The sequence below is a fragment of the Bos indicus x Bos taurus genome, chromosome 5 (assembly GCF_003369695.1).
Source record: "Bos indicus x Bos taurus breed Angus x Brahman F1 hybrid chromosome 5, Bos_hybrid_MaternalHap_v2.0, whole genome shotgun sequence".
NCBI classification, from domain to species: domain Eukaryota; kingdom Metazoa; phylum Chordata; class Mammalia; order Artiodactyla; family Bovidae; genus Bos; species Bos indicus x Bos taurus.
This window is the reverse complement of record NC_040080.1, coordinates 6621820-6640665: the sequence shown is the minus strand read 5'-3', so window position 1 is coordinate 6640665 and position 18846 is coordinate 6621820. Positions and strand designations below refer to the sequence as shown.

General features: G+C 53.8%; 2 protein-coding genes and 1 non-coding gene across 6 annotated transcripts in view; 2 read left to right on the top strand and 1 right to left on the bottom strand.

The window, feature by feature from the left end:
- SERHL2 (serine hydrolase like 2) overlaps window positions 1-11898 on the top strand; it is a 21080-nt gene extending 9182 nt beyond the window's left edge. For 3 of the 4 annotated variants that reach the window (XM_027540611.1, XM_027540609.1, XM_027540608.1), the window contains 4 exons: window positions 2167-2201; window positions 8887-8969; window positions 10531-10627; window positions 11463-11898. In XM_027540611.1, coding sequence (XP_027396412.1) covers window positions 2167-2201; window positions 8887-8969; window positions 10531-10627; window positions 11463-11582 — 335 coding nt within the window. In that variant the 3' untranslated portion in view covers window positions 11583-11898. The other variant, XM_027540612.1, reaches the window with a different exon arrangement.
- Window positions 5700-5772, top strand: TRNAG-CCC. Its single transcript has one exon. It is a non-coding gene; the product is annotated as a tRNA-Gly (tRNA).
- On the bottom strand, window positions 10824-18846 carry RRP7A (ribosomal RNA processing 7 homolog A). The gene is made up of 7 exons (XM_027540613.1): window positions 18738-18846; window positions 16710-16852; window positions 14669-14794; window positions 13865-13982; window positions 13513-13610; window positions 13047-13245; window positions 10824-12364 (listed from the first exon to the last, which is right to left on the bottom strand). Exons 1-7 carry the CDS (start codon window positions 18808-18810, stop codon window positions 12279-12281), a joined length of 843 nt encoding a protein of 280 aa, XP_027396414.1. The 5' UTR covers window positions 18811-18846; the 3' UTR covers window positions 10824-12278.

Sequence of the window (18846 nt, the reverse complement as noted above, 5' to 3'; positions counted from 1 at the left end):
TCCTTCTAAGTATTTTGAGTCACGAATGCCTAAGAACCCCTACCAACAATTAGCTATGGGACTGCCTTGGTGGGCCAGTGGTTAAGAATCCGCCTGCCCATCAGGAGACATGGGTTCCATCCCTGATCCTGGTAGACTCCACTTGGCGAGGGGCAGCTGAGCCCGTGTGCCCGTGCTCCCCATCAAGAGAAGCCACGGCAGTGAGAAGCCCACACCACAGCGGGAGCAGCCCCCGCAACCAGAGAAAGTCAAGTGCAGCAACGAAGACCCAGCGCAGGCAAAAAGACTTTTAAAAAATCAGCTGTGGACAAAAAAGAGACCAAATCTCCATGTCCTCGTGGAAGCTGTGACCTAGTAGAGGAAAGAAGCACAGAGGGTAGATGACAGAAGGCATTAGAAATTTCTGGGGAGAATGGAGAGAAAGAAGTCATCTGTGCAGGGAGGTCGGGTGTGGAGGAAGGTCCCGGAGGCCTGGCTGGGAGCGTGGTGTTTGTGCAAAGGCGCGTGCGAAGGAGGGAACAGGCTTGCTTCTCTCAGGCAGCACGTCTGTGGGGTGACCCATGTCACGCATTCTCTCCCCTACTCAGGTCCTACACTACTCAGATCAGGCTGCCTCCAGGCTCTGAGATTCTGTACCCTCCCTGACACCCTGCAGCTCTTTCTTTTTTTTTTTAAGTATGAATGCAGGGAAAACTGTTGGTTTTATTGGTATTAGAGGGTAGTTTTAATATAAGCTTGTTAGATATTCAGTCACTTATCTTGCCGAACAACATGCCAAGATGAACCTTGAAGCATTTATACAAATGAAAATGTTTTCATTTTTAGAGTCCTCAATTAACTCTAAAGACTCAGTATACAAATGCAAAAACTTGAACTTATCAATGAGCCATCAAAATGTTGCCCTACTAATAACTGAGCAGTAAAAAAAAAAAAAAAAAAAAAAATTCTGATTTTAAAATTAAATAGTTCCAGGTGAAACCATGTAATTTCCCACATCTATTATCTTTGTATTCTGCACAGAGTTCCAAGGCAAAGATTGCTTCTAGCTTTATGCCCTACCAGAGAGGATGACCCGTGTGGCCGGATCATCACGGCCTCTTAGCCTTCTTTCCTGAGAGATCCTTCACTTCTTTAGGAGGGGGCATAGGAATTGGTTTCCATGGAATTGGGTTATAAAAGGCTGGTTCTGGATAAGAATCCCCACTGTAAAAAATGGGTTCTTTTTCTGAACGCATCCCTCGTGCTTTTCTTCAGCAATTGTCTTTCTCTTTTCGGGTTCTTCCACTTCTTTCTTTCCAGCTGTTGATTTAATTCCTACTGGTCTTGGAGAGTCTCCTAGGCCAGGGACATGGGCACTGGTGACGGAATAGCTGGCAGTGTTCGGCTACATGAGCTGATGGCGGCTGCCATCCTGACTCCTGCAGCCCTTTCTTGAGGGGACACTGCCCAGGAGGGAATTGCTGGGTCATATGTCGCTGTGCTGTGCTGTGCTTAGTTGCTCAGTCGTGTCAGACTCTGCGACCCCGTGGACTGTAGCCCATCAGGCTCCTCCATCCATGGGATTCTCCAGGCAAGAATAATGGAGTGGGTTGCCATTTCCTTCTCTGGGGACTCTTCCCCACCCAGGGATCGAACCCGGGCCTTCCGCACTGCAGACAGATTCTTTGCCGTCTGAGCCACACGGGATAGGTGGCCCCCGTAGGGACCGTGGCAGAGAACCTAGGTGGAGCTGGGACCACCCAGGCCTCCCCGGACACACAACCTTTCTTTTTTGGCTCAATTTCTCTCCAACAAGTGATGATGTTCTTCTTAGCTTTTTGGTACTTCCTGGAACATAAAGATCCCAGTGAACATTTCAGGGCTCCCAGAGATGAGATTGTGATGCCAGGTGGGTAGTTGTTCCCACCACCACCATCACTCTGTGCTCCCTCCAGGATGGCCCGGAGGCACCTGCCTGGGCCACTCCAGTCCATGGCAGGGTAGCTATGGGCAAGCTCTGCTCTGAGGAAGCCCGAGAGGATGCTCAGGGTGGTCCCTGCGGGCCCAGACTGAAGCGATGAGCCCTGGCTGCAAGGACCCAGGGTCCCTGGAGAACCGAGCTGTGTCTCCACCCCCCTCCACTTGCAACTGGCGGTGCTGAGTCCACGTCTCTCTGCTTCCTTCCAGGTGTGTGGCTGAACAGAGATAGGAGGATCACTTGGGTGAGTGCTGCTGTCTTCTCGACCTTTCACAGTGCCTGTCAACCTCTTTCCTTTTTTATGGTAATAAGAGATATATATGTATAGCATGATAAATAACCATTTTCAAACCATTTGTGGCATTAAATGCATTCACGATGTTGTGCAGTTGTTACCACCCCAAAATTGTTCATCATCCCCAATGAAACCTCCGCACCCGCTAAACACCACCTCCCCCGTCCTCCTCTTTCAGCCCCTGGAAACTGCCAGACTGTTTTCTGTCTCCCAGTTGACTCCTCCAGGCGCCTCATATAAGTGGGATCACACAATGTGTGACTTTTTGTGTCCGGCTTCTTTCACGTAGATAAATGTTTTCAAGGTTCCCTCGTGTTATAGCATGTGTTGGAATTCCATTCCTTTTGTGTCTGAGTAACATGGACATGGGCCTCCCTGGTGGCTCAGCAGTAAAGAATCCCCTGCCAATGTGGGAGACACGGATTCGATCCCTGGGTCGGGAAGATCCCCTGGAGAAGGGAATGGCATTTTTGCCCGGGAAATCCTGTGGGCAGAGGAGTTTGGTGGGCTACAGTCCATGGGATTGAAAAAAGTCACCACCACTCAGCAGCTAAACAACAACAAATATGGATATACCAGTCATCCGTGAAGGCGAGGCCTGCTGTCAGCCACATCGTGGGCAGATGTGCAGTTCCATCTCTTTTCTTATGAGTGTCTGTGTAGAAAGACACTCTATACAGACAAATACAGACATTCTACAAAGACAGACTTTTGTTCTAGGGCTTTTTTTCCCCATTGTTTAGGTGTTTACATGTTTAGTCACAAAGTTGTGTCTGCTGCTTTGGGACCCCATGGACTGTAGCCCACCTCTGTGCATGGGATATTGCCAAATGGTTACAAATGCTTAGATGGATTTGGAATGACTGGAAGGGCAATAGGAGTTCTAGGGCAAGCCAGCCGACAGCTGGGGGAGGGTGTGGTCAGAAGTCCCTTAGAGAAGGTGGGCCATGCCCGGCCCCAGGAGCGGGGTGGAGAAGAGAAGAATGCTCAGGTAATTGTGACCACACAGGTGAGGCCTTGGAGTCAGTTCTGGGCATCTGAGGGGCGTTCCTGCTGGAGGGTTTGAAGACTGAAAGAGACGAGAGAGGGACTGGTTAACAAAAGGCCTTAGAGGACTTCCCTGGCAGTGCAGTGGTTATGAATCTGCACTTGAGGGCTCAGGTTTGATGCCTCGCTGGGGAAGTTTTGCATGCTGCAGGGTGTGGCCAAAAAACAAGCCAACTAAAGGCCTCAGAAACTCGCAGGCAGCCTGGAGGCAGCCTGGTGTGTGACAGGAGTACTCTAGAAACTCAGTCGTCTCTGCCACAGAGAGGCTCTGTGACCTTGGGCAAGGCACTTACCCTCCCTGAGCCTCAGCTGTCTTGTGTGCGGAAAGAAAATGCATTCGTTCATTTAGTCATTCATGCAGCCAGTTGGTGAGCCGCCAGGAGGTGCCAGCCCCTGTGCATGCCTTCCTGGGGTAGCTGTGAAGACTAGCTAAGGTCACGTGCTGAGTGACCAGGCACCGTGCCGTCGCTTCCGGCGCTCACAGATGAGGCTCTTTCTGCGACCGTGTAAGAGGGTTAAATGCTCTCCACTGTGAGACGCTAGCATTAGAGGAGGGACATTCTGGCCCCATGGAGCCTGCTGAGAGCTGTCACCCAGGCCCAGGCGTGGACACGAGGCCTGAACCAGGGCATCAGCCAAGGGGATGGGAATGTTCGAGTTTTGGTTTTGATCCAGCTGGAATTTGTTCTCAAGCAAAGAGGGGTTGTTTGTTTGTTCAGTTGCTCAGTTGAGTCCAACTCTTCGTGATCTCATGGACTGTAGCCTGCCGGGCTCCTCTGTCCATGGGATTTCCCAGGCAAGAATACTGGAGTGGGTTGCTCTTTCCTCCTCCAGAGGATCTTCCCAACCCAGGGATTGAACCCAGGTCTCCTGCATTGGCAGGTGGGCTCTTTACTGCTGAGACACTAGGGAAGCCCGTGGAGGGGTAGGGATCCATTTTCATTTCTTCCCCAGAGGAACACCAGTGGGTCCACCGCCAGTTATCCAGGGCCGTCCCCAGCACAGGGCTCACTCTCTGTGGCTTGTCTTCTGGGTGCCCATCCTTGGCGGGGGAGGTGGAGCTTACGGCTCGATCCTAATCAGCAGGATCCTGGAGGCCCTGATGGAGAAGTCTTCCTCCAGGGAGTCTCCTGGCTGGCCCCCCTGGGGCTGAGTCAGGCTGCTGTCCCAGCTGTCCGCTTCCCAGAGCAGTTTGGGTTTTTTTTTTTTTTTTTTCAGTTTCTGCAGTAGTACTACTCTTGCCAGTTTATTATTTTTTAGACTATTTATTTACTTGTTTATTTATTTGGCTGCGTCAGTTCTTAGTTGCAGCACAAGGAGTCCTCACTGTGTCTTGTGGGCTCAGCCGTTGGGGTGCGTGGGCTGAGTTGCTCTGCTTAGAGTCTTAGTTCCCCCACCCAGGGTCGAACCTGCATCACCCGCATTGCGAGGCGGATACATAACCGCTGGACCACAGGGAAGTCAGTTTGTTTTTGAGGGTGTTTGGAAATGCCCTTCCAGCCTCGGGGACTGTGCCCACAGCTGTTCTGCAGGGGGAGCCGTGTGGTCATCACAGGGCCCAAGGGAGAGGGCCACCCACAGATGGGAAGACTCCCCTTGGGGCAGAAACTAAATCACCAAAGAGACAAATTCTAGGATGGGCCTGTCCCTGCTTTTTATGTCCCATCAATCTCTTTGTCCGCATCAAGTCACACGTTCTGATTCCTGTTTCTTTCTAACATGTTTTGATACCAGAACTAGTCCACTCTCCTTGTTCTTTCACACATGTTCTTGCTTTTTCTTGCATATTCTCACTTTTGAATGAAGTTTAGAATCATTGACTTCTGTTAAAAATTATATTGGGATGAATTTGTAGAATACTTTGGGAATTTAATTATGAAAGTTATGAATGAGGCTCTCCCAGCTTATAATAAAGGCACCACCTCAGTTCACTGGGGGGCGGGCAGTGGGTTATCTAGATGGAAAAGTATGACCCCAGGTCCCTGCCTCACACAATATACAAAAAATTAATTCACCATGGATCGTAGATCAAATATGAAGGGTGAAACAGTAATGTTCTAGAAGAAAAATTAGGGAATGGTTTCATGACCTTGAGGTAGACAAATATGTTTTAAGTAGACTAATACACACACACACACCATGAATCAATGAAAATGTTGATAGATACAGCTTTATTAAAATTTAGAATTTTTATTCATCAAAATAGAATAGTAAAAAAAAAAAAAAAAGAGGGACTTCCCCGGTGGCTAAGACTTTGTTCTCTCAATGCAGGGGCCCTGGGTTCGATACCTGGTGAGGGAACCAGATCCCACATGCTGCAACTAAGACCCAGTGCAGTCAAATAAATAAATACGAATAAATATTTTTTTAAAAAACAGAATATTAATGAAAAAGGGGACTTCCCTTGTGGTCCAGTGGCTAAGACTCTGCGCCCCCAATGCAGAGGGCCCAGGTTCGATCCCTGGTCAGGGAACTAGAGCCCATGTGCCACAATTAAGACATGACAGAGCCAAATAAGTAAATAAATACACAGGTTTGCTGAGGGACTCATGTCTGGAATATGTAAGGAACTTCTCCAAATCGATAAGATTAGAGGCTGACAACCTCATTTTTAAAAACTGGCGAAAGATCTGAACAGGCCCTTTCTGAAAGAGGCCATCCAGATGGCCGGTGAGCACATGAACGGTGCTGGACGCCATCAGTTATTAGGGCAACGCAAATCAAAGCCCCAGCGAGAGACCTCCACACCCGCTCCAGAGCAGCTAAAACCGAAGTCGTGACAGTAAATACCAAGTCTCGGTGGGGATGTGGAGAATCCAGAACTGTCCCACACTGTGGGAGGAAGTGTAAGTTGATGCAGCCATTTTGGAAAACTGGCAGTAACTACCGAAGGAAAATATATGCAAATTCTCTGCCCAGCAATCTCAATCCTAGATATACAGCCGGCAGCACTGCGTGTGTGTGCTCCAGAAGACACGGCAGCTTGATTCATAATAGCCCCAAAGTGGAGATCACCCAAATGTCTATCAACAACAGAATGCATAAACTGCCACACATTCATACAGGAATGTGAAAAACACACATGCAGACCAAAAGAAGCCCGAACTCAAAAAGAACACTATGACTCCTCCTATATGAAGTTCGAACAGCGGCAAAATTGATCTAGGGAGCTAGAGGTCAGAGCAGGTGGTGTCCTTGGAGAAGACCCCCAGAGGGAGCCGGCTGGTTGCTGAGCAGTTCCAGCCTCCATCTGGGTCATGGTTACATCCTTACGTGACACATGTATCCGTGTGTCAGAGGCCGTGATGAGGTAACACTCAGATCTGTGCACTTCATTATAAGTTATACTTGAATTTATTGTTGTTGTTGAGTTGCTAAGTCGTCTGACTCTTTTGCAGCCCCATGGACTATAGCCCATCAGGCTCCTCCGTCCATGGGATTTTTCAGGCAAGAATACTGGAGTGGGCTGCAATTTCTTTCTCCGGGTGATCTTCCCATACCAGGGATCAAACCCATTGAATCTCCTGCATTGGCAGGTGGGTTCTTTACTGCAGAGCCACCTGGGAAACTCACACTTGACTTACAGAAGAAAAGGAGAGATCAGGGAATGAAAGCAGACTGGGAAAAGACGGTCAGAGAGGGATGGAGAGGAAAAGGAAAAAAGACGGAGGAGATAAGATGCGGCCAGCAGCTGTCCTCAAAGGCTTTTTGGAGCCTTCATATGGTTGCCTTTGAGGAAAGCGCTCCACAAACCCAGATCTGTGTTCTGTTTTCACATCTGGAGACGTGCATGGAGGTGATATCCGTCAGCCTCTGCCTCAGAGACCTGCCTGTAATTCTGTTGAGGGCCTGCCTGGGCCATCAAGCCACAGGGTCCCAGTCCTGCTGGGAGAAGCAAAATTAAAGCAAGGCTGAGAGACTGAGCACCAAAGAATTGATGCTTTTGAGTTGTGGTGTTGGAGAAGACTCTTGAGAGTCCCTTGGACTGCAAGGAGATCCAACCAGTCCATCCTAAAGGAGATCAGTCCTGAATATTCATTGGAAGGACTGATGCTGAAGCTGAAGCTCCAATATTTTGGCCACCTGATGCAAAGAACTGACTCACTGGAAAAGACCCTGATGCTGGAAAAGATTGAAGGCAGGAGGAGAAGGGGATGTCAGAGGATGAGATGCTTGGATGGCATCACTGACTCAATGGACATGAGTTTGAGTAAACTCCGGGAGTTGGTGATGGACAGAGAAGTCTGGCGTGCTGCAGTCCATGGGGTCATAAAGTGTCAGACATGACTGAGTGACTGAACCGACTGAAATAAAAGACTAGGGGTGGGGGGCAGTCCATGCTGAGCTGAGTCTGGCGCCATCTCCTGTCTCACCGGTTGTTGTTTAGTCGCTAAGTCGTGTCCAACTCTTTTGTGACCCCATGGACTATCTATAGCCCGCTAGGCTCCTCCGTCCATGGGATTTTCCAGGCATGGATACTGGAGTGGGTTGCCATTTCCTTCCCCAGGGGATCTTTCCAACCCAGGGATGGAACCCACCTCTCCTGCCTTGGCAGATGGATTCTTCACCGTTGAGCCACCTGGGAAGCCGGTCAGCTGCTGACTGAGACACAGTTGCTTTGCCTTTCGGATCCTCTGGGGAGGGGATAACATGTGGCATGTCTGGATCCTCAGTAAATCTTCACCCAGCAGGCCTTGTGGTTGACAGGGGGACCTCTGTTTCTCTGAGGAGAAGGAGATAGCTGGGAGGGGTCAGAGCAGAACAAAGATGAGTTTTCTTGGCTGTGTGTGCGTGCAGCTTCCTCTAGATGCTGTAGGGGAACTGGACATTAACAGTCAGTCCATGTGGGGGCGCTCTTGAATTAACCCACTCGGCACACACTCACTGAACCCCGTGCCTGTCACACATGTGCCGAGAGCTGTGGACACAGGAAATCCTGAGTGCCCTCCCTCAGAGGGCTCTCGGCCCAGAGCAGCGCAGTCCAATAGAAGTATGATGTGAGCTCATGTTAAAGTCTCACCGTCTTGTGGCCATACAAAAAGAGTGAAAAGAAACAGGTGAAGTCAACTTTCATAATACCTTCTAACTCAGTGTATCCAAGGTGTTGTCACTTCATCATGGAATCAACATAAAAAAATAGTCGAGATATTTGACATTATTTTTTCACACTAAGTCTTTAAAATCCAGTGAGACAGCATGTCTCAGGCTGGACAAGCCCCATGCCAAGCCCTCAGCAGCCACGTATGGTTCCCGTGTCACGCCTCCGTCCTAAAACCTTGGCCCGAAGCACCCGGGTCACTTCTCTGCATGTAGTTGCATGGCCTCACCTGGCAGAGGGGGGCCTGGACATGTCGTCTGCCTAGGCAGCCACGAGCCCAGGAGGAGGGAGAACGATTACGGGGACTAAAGTCTCCAGTCTGAGGGAGGTGAAGCCTCTCTTGAGGTGGTGATGTGGCTAGGCAGTGGGCTTGGTCCTGGTTGGGTGCCCGAGGTGGGTGTCTACTGCTCCCAAGAGAGCTGGGTTTCCACTCACAGCAGCGCCTGGGGCCTCGTGGCGAGAATTCACTGGGGTTTTTTGTCTCTGCAGGCAGAGCACTGCCTCGATTTCGTCAGCAGGGAGCTGTTTATGCACTACATCAAAAATCTGCAGGCCCGCGTCCTGCTCGTCAAGTAAGTTGGAACCAAGCTCCCCAGACAGACCCGAGTTTCAGGAATGCCCAGGTCTCCTGGTATGAGACCACTCTGCCATCTTTCCTGGGCAGCGCCGCCCCCCCCCCCCCGCCCCCGCCCCGTCGCTGGTGCGTGGAAGGCAGGCGAGGGGACGGGCACGGGGGAGGGCACTGGGGGTGGGCAGGGACAGCACCACACCTTTCCACAGGTATCTGTGTCTGGGGGGCGGGGCACACTCAGGTGTGGCAGAGGGACCAGCAGTCAGTACCGCCTGGCCCCATCCTCCCAAACCCTCCAGCCACACCGGGCCCCGCGCACCCCCAGGCCGGCCCTGTGCCTCCATCTGCTGTCCCCTCTCCGCCATCCTCAGAGGCCATCCGCCACCTTCGGGACCCACAGCCCGTTGAACATCCTTCGCGGGGGCTCAGGTGCCACCCCTGCTCCACTGCATTCAGCCTGGACCTGGGACCTGGCAGGAACTGTGACTTCCGGGGACTCGTCTGCCGAGCACAGGGGTTCAGAAGGCAGGGACTCATGGGGGGCAAATCCCAACCCCAGGGAGGGACGCTGCGCACCCTCTGGGACATCTAGACTTTATGCTGAGGGCCTGGAGGAGCTAGAAACTAGAACCCTGCCAGGCTGCTGTGCGACTGTAGAACAGTGCAGCCACTTTGGGAAGGTCTGGCAGTTTTTCAAGCCTTGAAATCACCATGTGACCCAGCATCTGCCCACACCACAGCCAGTGCTGGTGGCTCACAGCGGTGTCCTTCAGAACAGAATGAACCGAGCGTGGGAGGCAACTCCGATGTCCCTCAGCTCACCGCCAAGCAAATAGGCTCCAACCACATGATGGACTGATGCCGCAACGAGATGGAATGACGCACTGACACTACAACAGGCAGGAACCTTGAAAACATTAGACTTGCTGAAAGAAGCCAGTCAGGAGAGCCTGCGTACCGTGTGATTCCATTCACTTGCAAGTCCACATCCATCATGTGCTCAGTCGCGTCCAACTCTGTGACCCCGTGGACTGTAGCCCTCCAGGCTCCTCTGTCCATGGGATCTCCCAGGCAAGAATACTGGAGTGGGCTGCCATTTCCTCCTCCAGGGGATCTTCCCCACCCAGGAACTGGACCTCCTGCATTGCAGGACCCCCTGTGGCTCAGTTGAGGTGATAAATAGGATCTAAAATCGACTGTAGGGATGGTTGCTCACCTCTGAATGTACCAAAATCCATGGAAGTGTACATTTTAAATGGGTGGAATTAATAAAGCTGTTAAAAAAAAGAGAAAGCATGCACTCAGAAGCCCGTTCAGATCCTGGCTCCACCATTCAGTGGCTAACCCTGGGAAGATCCTGAGATTAACCTTGTGCAGGTCCCGCTGAGCTGCGAGGGCCAGTGGGGACTAAATGACAGCCCTGAACTAAACCTGGGCTCGAAGGGCCCGGCGGCGGTGGGAAGGTTAGAGGAATGCTTGGGCTTGGGCCAATCTCAGAGCCCAGGGCAGAGACAGAGCATGCAGGGAGCGGTCCCAGGTGAACCTTCCTTCTCATCTTCCAGAGCAACCGAAGGATATTATGCCTTGAGAAGAGAGGACGATGCCGACAAGGAGACCGTAATGTTCGTGGTCAGCTCACTTAAGTCTGTCCTGAAAGAGGTGGGTGCCCAGGGCTCAGGGCAGCTGGGGTCGGCAGGGGCTGCCAGGCTGCCCTGGGCTCCACCTGTCCATCTCTTTTCTTGCACTGGGACCCCTGCTCTGGCCCCAGGTCTAACAGGTAACCCCAGGAGCAACCAGGCCTCATGTTGCTACTATGGTCCCTGGAATCACATATAAATCAGCACAGAAAGCAGGCTTTTCATTGGCAGAATCCCCTGGTTTTATTGTCCTCCTGTATTCCTGGGCCATGCCCAACTGAGTGGTTCTACAATTTCCTAGGGTCTCAAATGGGAACAGATGACCAGTCCCACCAGTGGGTGCCAGACTCCAAGCTGGAGGGCTGGGACGTGTGCTATGACTTTGATGTTTGCCTGGGCTCCTGGGAGCACCTGGCGTTTCAGGAGCATCATCCAGTAGACAGCTGACCCTAGGGCCTGAGCAGATGGCCGGGCGTCATCACAAAGGCGAAGACCCTGTGTGGCTAGCCGGGCAATGTTCAATGTCTTTCTTCCTGCCCTGTGGGCCTTTCTTCTGGGCCAGTTGGAGAGGCTGCTTGTTCCTTCTTCAAGTGAATATTATCTGATGACCAGACCCAGGAGCAGCCCCTGGACTGTGGCCCCCTCCCTAGCCGAGCTCTACAACCTCAGCTCAGAATGGCCTAGAACCCAAGGGCTGGGCACTTCCCTCCCAGGAAGGCACTTCCCACTGGCTCCGAGCCAGGCCTGACTGTCCCCTCCCCTGACTGACTAGGGCCTGCAGAGCTGTGGACACGCGGAACTGCTGGGAGGCGGCCTTCCACTGGGTCACCTCATCCCATGTCCCCTTCCCTCCCCAGAGGTTCCAGTACTTTGAAGTCCCAGGTAATCACTACATCCACATGAACCAACCCCAGCAGGTGGCTCGTGTCATCAGCTCCTTTTTACAGAACAAGGAGGGGACCCCAGCCTCCCTGTAGCCCTGGGCCTGGAGCTACAGCCGCCTGCTTCAGCACCGGGCTCCCAGCTTCTGAGCCCAGGCCAGCGTGCTGGGGACAGGGCCCCTGGTCCCGAAGACCAGCACGGCCAGAAGCGAGTGCTATGGCAGAGCTGGGGGTGGGGCCGCGGAGGGATCTAAGATTCTGACTTTAACATCTGTGACTTCCGGGGGGAGGGATGGTGTCTGTTTTGTGACTGCGCAGAGGGCATGTGTGAGGCCTGAGATAGGCCCAGCTGGCTTTTGTAGTGCTTTCTTGCCACCCAGCTGCATGAAAAATAAAACGTTCTTGTATTCTGCTTGTGAGGCCGTCTCACTGCCCACAGGGGCTTCTCCATCAGGAGGAAGGGGCGAACACAGGGGACAGTCAGCCCTGAGAGGAGAGTCCGGAGCCAGGCAGGGACAGGACCCAGGACAGGGAAGGAGCCAGCTCTGGGCCAGGGGCTTCCAGAGGCCAAGTCCTCGCTCCGGGCCCTAGGACAGCTGAAGCACACGGGAACCGATGGGTGACTCTGTCCTTCACCCACCCCGTGGGCTCAGGTCTCTGGGGTTTCACACAGCGGCCCCTCGGCCTGGGCACAGCCGTTGAGACAGGTGTTCCAGGACCCCGGGTCCTCACTGGCCACACTGCCTCCTGGTCACCACCCTGCTCCTCGGGCCCCGTGGGGACGGGAGAGGCTCAGTAGGGTCGGAACTTCCGCTGGGCCCGCATCAGCTCAATTCTCTGCTTGTCCTCCTCGAACTTCTTGCGCAGCTGTGCAATATCTGGGGCGAGAGGTCAGGAAGGGAAACAGGACCGGGGTGAGACGGCAGGCCGGGCGGGAGCTATGCCCCGCAGCCCACACTGGAGAGGACAGCAGCTCCTCCCCTCAGCCCCCACTCCCCTGGTGGGCGCTCAGCACAGCCTCCCCCATTGCCTCTGTGCTGGGCAACGGTGCAGATGCTGCCAGGAAATGGAACTGGGCCGCAACCCAGTCAGAGGATGCAGGCTGAAGTGGAGAAGATGGCATGCCTGAGGTTTCAGACAGAAACTTTACCAGGTCAATGGGGCTTCCCTGGTGGCCCAAGGATTAAGAATCTGCCTTGCAATGCTGGGGACTCAGATCCCACACGTAGCAGGGCCACTAAGCCCTCATGCCACAACCACCCGAGCCCAGGCACCTCAACTAGAGAGGCCCACCCACCACGGTTAAGAGCCTGCTCACTGCATTTAAGACCCAACAAAACCAAATAAAAAAGAACACCACCTCTGTTATCCCCTCCACCTCCAACACACACCCCGAGGTGAAGGAAGAAGGCTTTGGGGGTGCTGGGAGACCCCTAGGACCCCTCTCCCAGCCTAAAAGACCAGGAAGCTCCGCGCAGCCGGGGCTGGCAGAGCGGCCACAAGACCACGGCCCAGGCACGCAGGCAGTGGGGTGAAGGACAGGGCCCTGGGGCGCCTTACGCTCCATCTTGGTCTCGCGGTGCTGCCAAGCGTAGAAGTTGAGCAGCTCCTTGCGGGCGCGCTTCCGCCTCTCCCGCTCCAGCACCCGCAGGCTGGCCGCCTCCGTCCTCGGGAGCACCGGTCGGCGGCCCCGGCGGGTCACCTTCACCCAGCCCTCCTCGTCGGGGACGCCTTCCTCCTCCTTGGCCTTGGCCTCCTCCTGCAGGGAACAGGGCCCGTGACGGGCGGGCGCCTGGGACCCACCCTGTGGCCCCAGGAGCCCCTCGCCACCTCTTCTCCACTCTCCTGGCACCACGCTGCCACCTCGGCTGCTCCCTCCGCGCCCAGCACCGCGTGCCCTCACGCTGCTCCCCTCCAGCCCTGACCGCCCGGCCCGCCAGAGACCATTTCTCACGAGAGGACCGTTTCCGGCTGGATGTTACCAGCAGGGAGGCCCAGCCAGCCGCCGCCCGTGCAGAAGCCCCACCTCCGCTATCTTCCGGTCGTATGTCTCCATGAAGGCGTCCACCTCGACCCTCAGGGCCTCGGGGTCCGGCACCGAGTCCGTGTAATCTCGGATCCACTCTGACGGAGAAGGGGGCGAGGGAGACGGGGATTCCTAGGCCCGCCCCTTAGGGCCCCCCCAGGACCTGGCAGCGGGCCGGGATCTCCCCGCCCAGGCCGCCGGGATGCTGATGCGTGGGCCCGGGTTCGCGCCTGAGGATGAATCCGGGGGCGGCGAGCGGGGGCCCTCACCCCTGCCCACCCTGAGGGCCAGGTGACACGGGCAGACGCGGCCCCCAAAGCTGCCCTCCCGGCCCGGGGCCCACGGTACTGACTGAGGACGCCGCTCCTCACAGGGTGACTCTCAGTGGAGACCAGCAGGGGGCCCTTCAGGGCCAAGGCGGCTGACACGCTGCCTGGCTTCTGGAACAGCACGTAGGCCACCTGGAAACCCTGGAGGAGGTGAGAGGTCAGCAGCCGGAGCCTTCCCCAGGGGGACTCACCCCAGGGCCCCCCACCCGCCCTCAGCCTGACTGTCGCGGAACCAGGAGGAGAAGGGCTGTTCTAACCCAGGCGTGGGGTGCCCACACTCCTAGCTACGCAACTTCTGCTAAGAGTGACCTGATCCCACGTCTTCACCGGGGAGCAGTGGACCCTGGGGGCCCCTGTTTCCCTTGTGGGAGGGACTCAGGGGAGGGCGTGCTCTCCCGGGGCCAGGAGTGGACGGACAGATGGGGCGGGGGGGCGCCCGCAAAGTCCCCTCAACAGGAGGAGGTGTGGGCACCGGACGCAGAGAACGGAGACCAGGGCCACCGAGCCTAAGAATCGACTTCCGCGGGGGGAAGCCAGCGGCGGGGGTGCTCGGGGAGGCCCCTCGGGCGGGGAGCAGAGATGTCTCTGAGCTTCCCCACTCCCAGGATGATGGAAAGAGCCGGACAGGGAGGCTCTAGGACGTGGCAAATCCGGGTGGAGGCCGCTCAGCTGACAGGACTCCTAGACCACACAGGTCAGGACGGGCCTGACCACAGGGAACACCTTAATTGCTGCGGCCACCCCCGATGCACGTTCCCCTCACACACCGGGGACACCGCTCGGCCCCGCCCACACCCTCACTGGCGCGCCCGGTCCTGCAGGCTTACAGGAACTGGTTTGGGGTGAAAGAACTTCGACGGGGGCTCCTTTGGGCTCTCAGCAAGCTCCGGCTTCTCCTGTAACTCCACTGACTGGACGGGCCCGCACGGGGAGAGGAGGCGCAACAGGCACTCCTGCCAGGGCGGAGAGAAGCGCAGGGTGAGCCGCCGGCCACACCAGAGGCCCGGAGTCCAGCCTGCAGGGCGCGCACAGAGAGCCTGGGCACGCCACCCAGCTCCTCAACACCGAGGTCACAACCCCAGCCCCCCACGGCCCAAGGGGGCCACCTTTTTTGACTTTGTGTTCAAAGCTGTGGGTAAAAAGGGACTCCAGAAGGAGGATACAGAGGGGAGACGGAATTCAAGTATAATTTTTTGGCTTTATGACCTGACCCTGCTGGAAGCATGTGCCCAGGGTATGCTCTGTCTGTTCCGGAAAGGGACTGCTCCCTTTGAAAGGCCATCTGGCTGAAAGATCTCTCTTCCCCTGTCAATGTCTCTGAAGGATCTCCAAAGGAGAAGTGGGTTCTCAACTTTTCTTTTTCCCACTATTACAAGAATGCATATGTGCTAAGTCACTTCAGTTGTGTCTGACTCTTTGCGACCCCATGTTCTGTAGCCCTCCAGGCTCCTCTGTCCATGGGATTCTCCAGGCAAGAATACTGGAGTGGGTTGCCATGCCCTCCTCCAGGGGATCTTCCTGACCGAGGGATTGAACCCAAGTCTCTCAGAATAGGTGGGGAAATTTTACTACCTGAATCAGCCATTTAGAAAGAATTAAATCTCCCCTATTGGAATCAGGTTGGTGGTTATCCTTGGCAGGGGGAAGGGGTGCAGCGGGATTTCTGGGGTGTGGGTGATGCTCTGTTTTTCAGTCTGGGCACTGATGACACAGATTTGCTCAATCTGTGAAGTGTAGTGAGTGCTAGGCTTCTCTATTCATACACTAGTCTTCAGGACACATTAAAAACGACATCCTCCCCTCTCACTGTTTTTCTCCTTAACTGCAGAGGAATCTTTTAAAAATTAATATTTCTTTTCTAAAAAAAAAAAAAAATCATCAAAAATCCAGCCATTCCTTTAGTTTCTCTTCTGTAAATTAAAGAAATACTAAATTTAGTAACTTTTATGAAGAAAAAAAATAACAGACATATCTGCATAGTAGTGCGTGCGTGCTAAGTCACTTTAGTCATGTTCAACTTTTTGCAACCCTATGGACTGTTGCCCACCAGGCTCCTCTGTCCATGGAATTCTCCAGGCTAGGATACTAGAATGGGTTGCCATGCCCTCTTCTAGGGGATCTTCCTGGAGGGACTGAACCTCTGTCTCCTGCATTGGCAGATGGGTTTTTTAACACTAGCGCCACCTGGGAAAACTCTGAATAGTAGACTCAGAGGTAATTTTATCTTCTCCTACTTTCTTATTTTTTTTACTATGGATGCGTATCAATTAAAAAAAAAAAGAATGTTTACGTTGTCAGACTTCACACAAGTAGTTAGCACAACCTTCACAATACTCAAGAAAAAATGTGAGAACAAGTGTCTGTCCTGGAGGAGGGCATGACAACCCACTCCAGTGTTCTTGCCTGGAGAATTCCATGGACAGAGGAGCCTGGCAGGCTACTGTCCACGGGGCTGCAAAGAGCAGGACACGACTGAACGACTAACACTTTCAGTCTCAAGTGTCTCTGTCTTCGGGTGGAATTATGCTTGGCAGACATAGTTATGCAGCAACTGCTTTAGGCAACAGAACACTTCGGCTGTACTATAATACTATCTGCAATGGACACATATCAATTTTATAATCGGCGGAAAAAACACGTAACTCAAACAATTCTGGGTAACATATAAAAAGTTATGGGCTCCCTAAAGAATTATATTTAAAAAAGGACACCTTTAAAAAGCCAACTTCCTGTCACAAGAGATGCAGACTTCCAGACACCAGGGCTTCAGTTAGCTGCTTCCCTCTCATCACTGAGGACTGGGGGGAGGTGAGGGGCCCGCAGGAGCCCCTGCCCCAGGCTCAGGTTCCCTCCCAGACACCCGTTTACCTCTGTGCAGTACGGGGGCACGTTGAGGACAAAAAGGGTCCGCTTCGGAGGCCAGGGAGACTTGGTACCTTCTCGAACTTTGTGCTCTCTCACATAGAGGTAATGAGAGGATTGCTGCTTTTCAGAGAATTTGATCGGAATGGCTGGAAGGAACATGGGGACGGGGAGGGACGACACACGAGTCAGGTTCAGGCTGTCCCTTTTTAGTCCTGTGTGCCTGTCGGTCCGCCCATCCACCCATCCATCCTTCACTGAACCCTTCTCCTAGGCAAGGCCTGTGCAAGATGCTTGGGCAGGCTACGCGGCTGGACGAACACCATCTGCCCAGGAGGGGCTCCAGTCGGTAGTAGAGAGAATGTAAATGAGATGCGAAAGGAGAGAGGTTCAAATTCTGCTGCTCTGGGGGTAAACCCCAAATCCTTACCACGGTTCCCCGTGTAGCCTCTCTTCACCCCATCTTCCCCTCTCCACACCACATGCCTCCTCTCTGTTCCTCCAATCAGCCAGGGCTTCACCATGCTGCTCTGAAACATCAGCCCTCATCCTTCCACCCATTCTTCAGGTCCTCACTTCCTTGGGAGAGCCTTGCATGCCAGGTTAGAGCTACCTGCTTTGTGCCTTAACATCTCTCTCGGTCTCTAAGCCCCCTGCTGTGTGATGATTTGGATAATCGCTGGCATTCCCATAAACTTTAATCCTGTCACAAGAGATGCAAACTTCCAGACACCACCTCTCCGGACACAGAGAGCATGGAGACGATCCAGCTGCAAGCCCTGCACTCAGGAAGCTCACGTGGTAAAGTGGGAGGACAGAACAAGTCAGCATGTAACAAGCTGGTATCAAATAGGAAGGAAGCACACAGAGTGAAGCAGAGCAGGCTGATGGGTGGCAGAGGCCTTTTGGGACCACCTCTTTGAGGAACTAACATTAAAGCCTCCACCAGGGGCTTCCCCGGAGGCTCAGTGGTAAAGAATACACCTGCCAATACAGGAGACACAGGTTGGATCCCGGATCCGGGAAGATCCCACATGCCACAGAGCAACTAAGCCTGTGAACCACAGCTACTGAGTCTGTGCTCTAGAGCCCGGGAGCAGCAACTGCTGAAGCCTGCATGCCTACCTAGATAGAGCCAATGCTCCACAAAAGAAACCACTGCAATGAGAAGCACACTGCAACCAGAGAGCAGCCCCACTCCTGGCAACTAGAGAAAAGCCCGAGCACCAACCAAGACCCAGCACAGCCAAAAATAAATAAAATTCCAAACAGGAAGGAAACACACAGAGTGAAGTAGTGCAGGGTAATGGGTGACAGAGGCCTTCAGACAGGCATCTATCAGGACGACCTCTTTGAGGAAGTAACATTAAAGCTTCGACCAGAATGACACGAAGCCCTGTAACACAGCAGAGCTGTCTGAGGAACTCAGAGGAAAAAGACACAGTAAGTACAAAAACTCTGTGGGTGTAAAGAGCTTGTTGTCTCGGAGAAACAGACAGAGCTATAGGTTAGCTAGAGCCAGGACAGAAGTGATGTGATGTCTGGATTTTGTTTTACATGCTAACTTTAATCACTGAAGAGAGTTCGTCGGGGATGGGCGTGTGAGGCAAGATCTGAGTTATTCTGGCAGCTGAGTGAAAAACAGAAGGCAGGGGAACCAGTGAGGAGGACACATAATAACAGGCGAGGTGAGCGCTGAGCGGGCTGGACCAGAAATTGCAAAGAGGGGCTGATAAGTGGATGCGTGTATCTCAGGGGAGAGAATGTAGACAGACACAAGTTCGCCCTGGAAAAGTGTAGACGGAGGTGCATTCATCAAGGAAAGCGTTGGCCAAACTAGGTCCGTCCCGAGCCAAGTAAAGCCAGACGAGAACAGGCGCCGCGTGGGCTAAGGGGGCCCGGGGCTTCAGAACCTTCTGGGGCTCACGTCCAAGCGTGTGACGGCTCCTCGGGGTCCTGAGCCACTGCCGAGCCCCCGGGCTCTTCGTGGAGAAGTATGGCCGCTCCCCGGCCTCGCGCCCCGCATTCCCTCACCTGAGTAGCCGGGCAGGGTTGGAACCCCCGAATCAGATTCCCGCACCGCACGCTTCCTTCTGCGCGCCACCATCTTGCCGACCGGAAGCTGCGGGGGATGCTGGGAGTT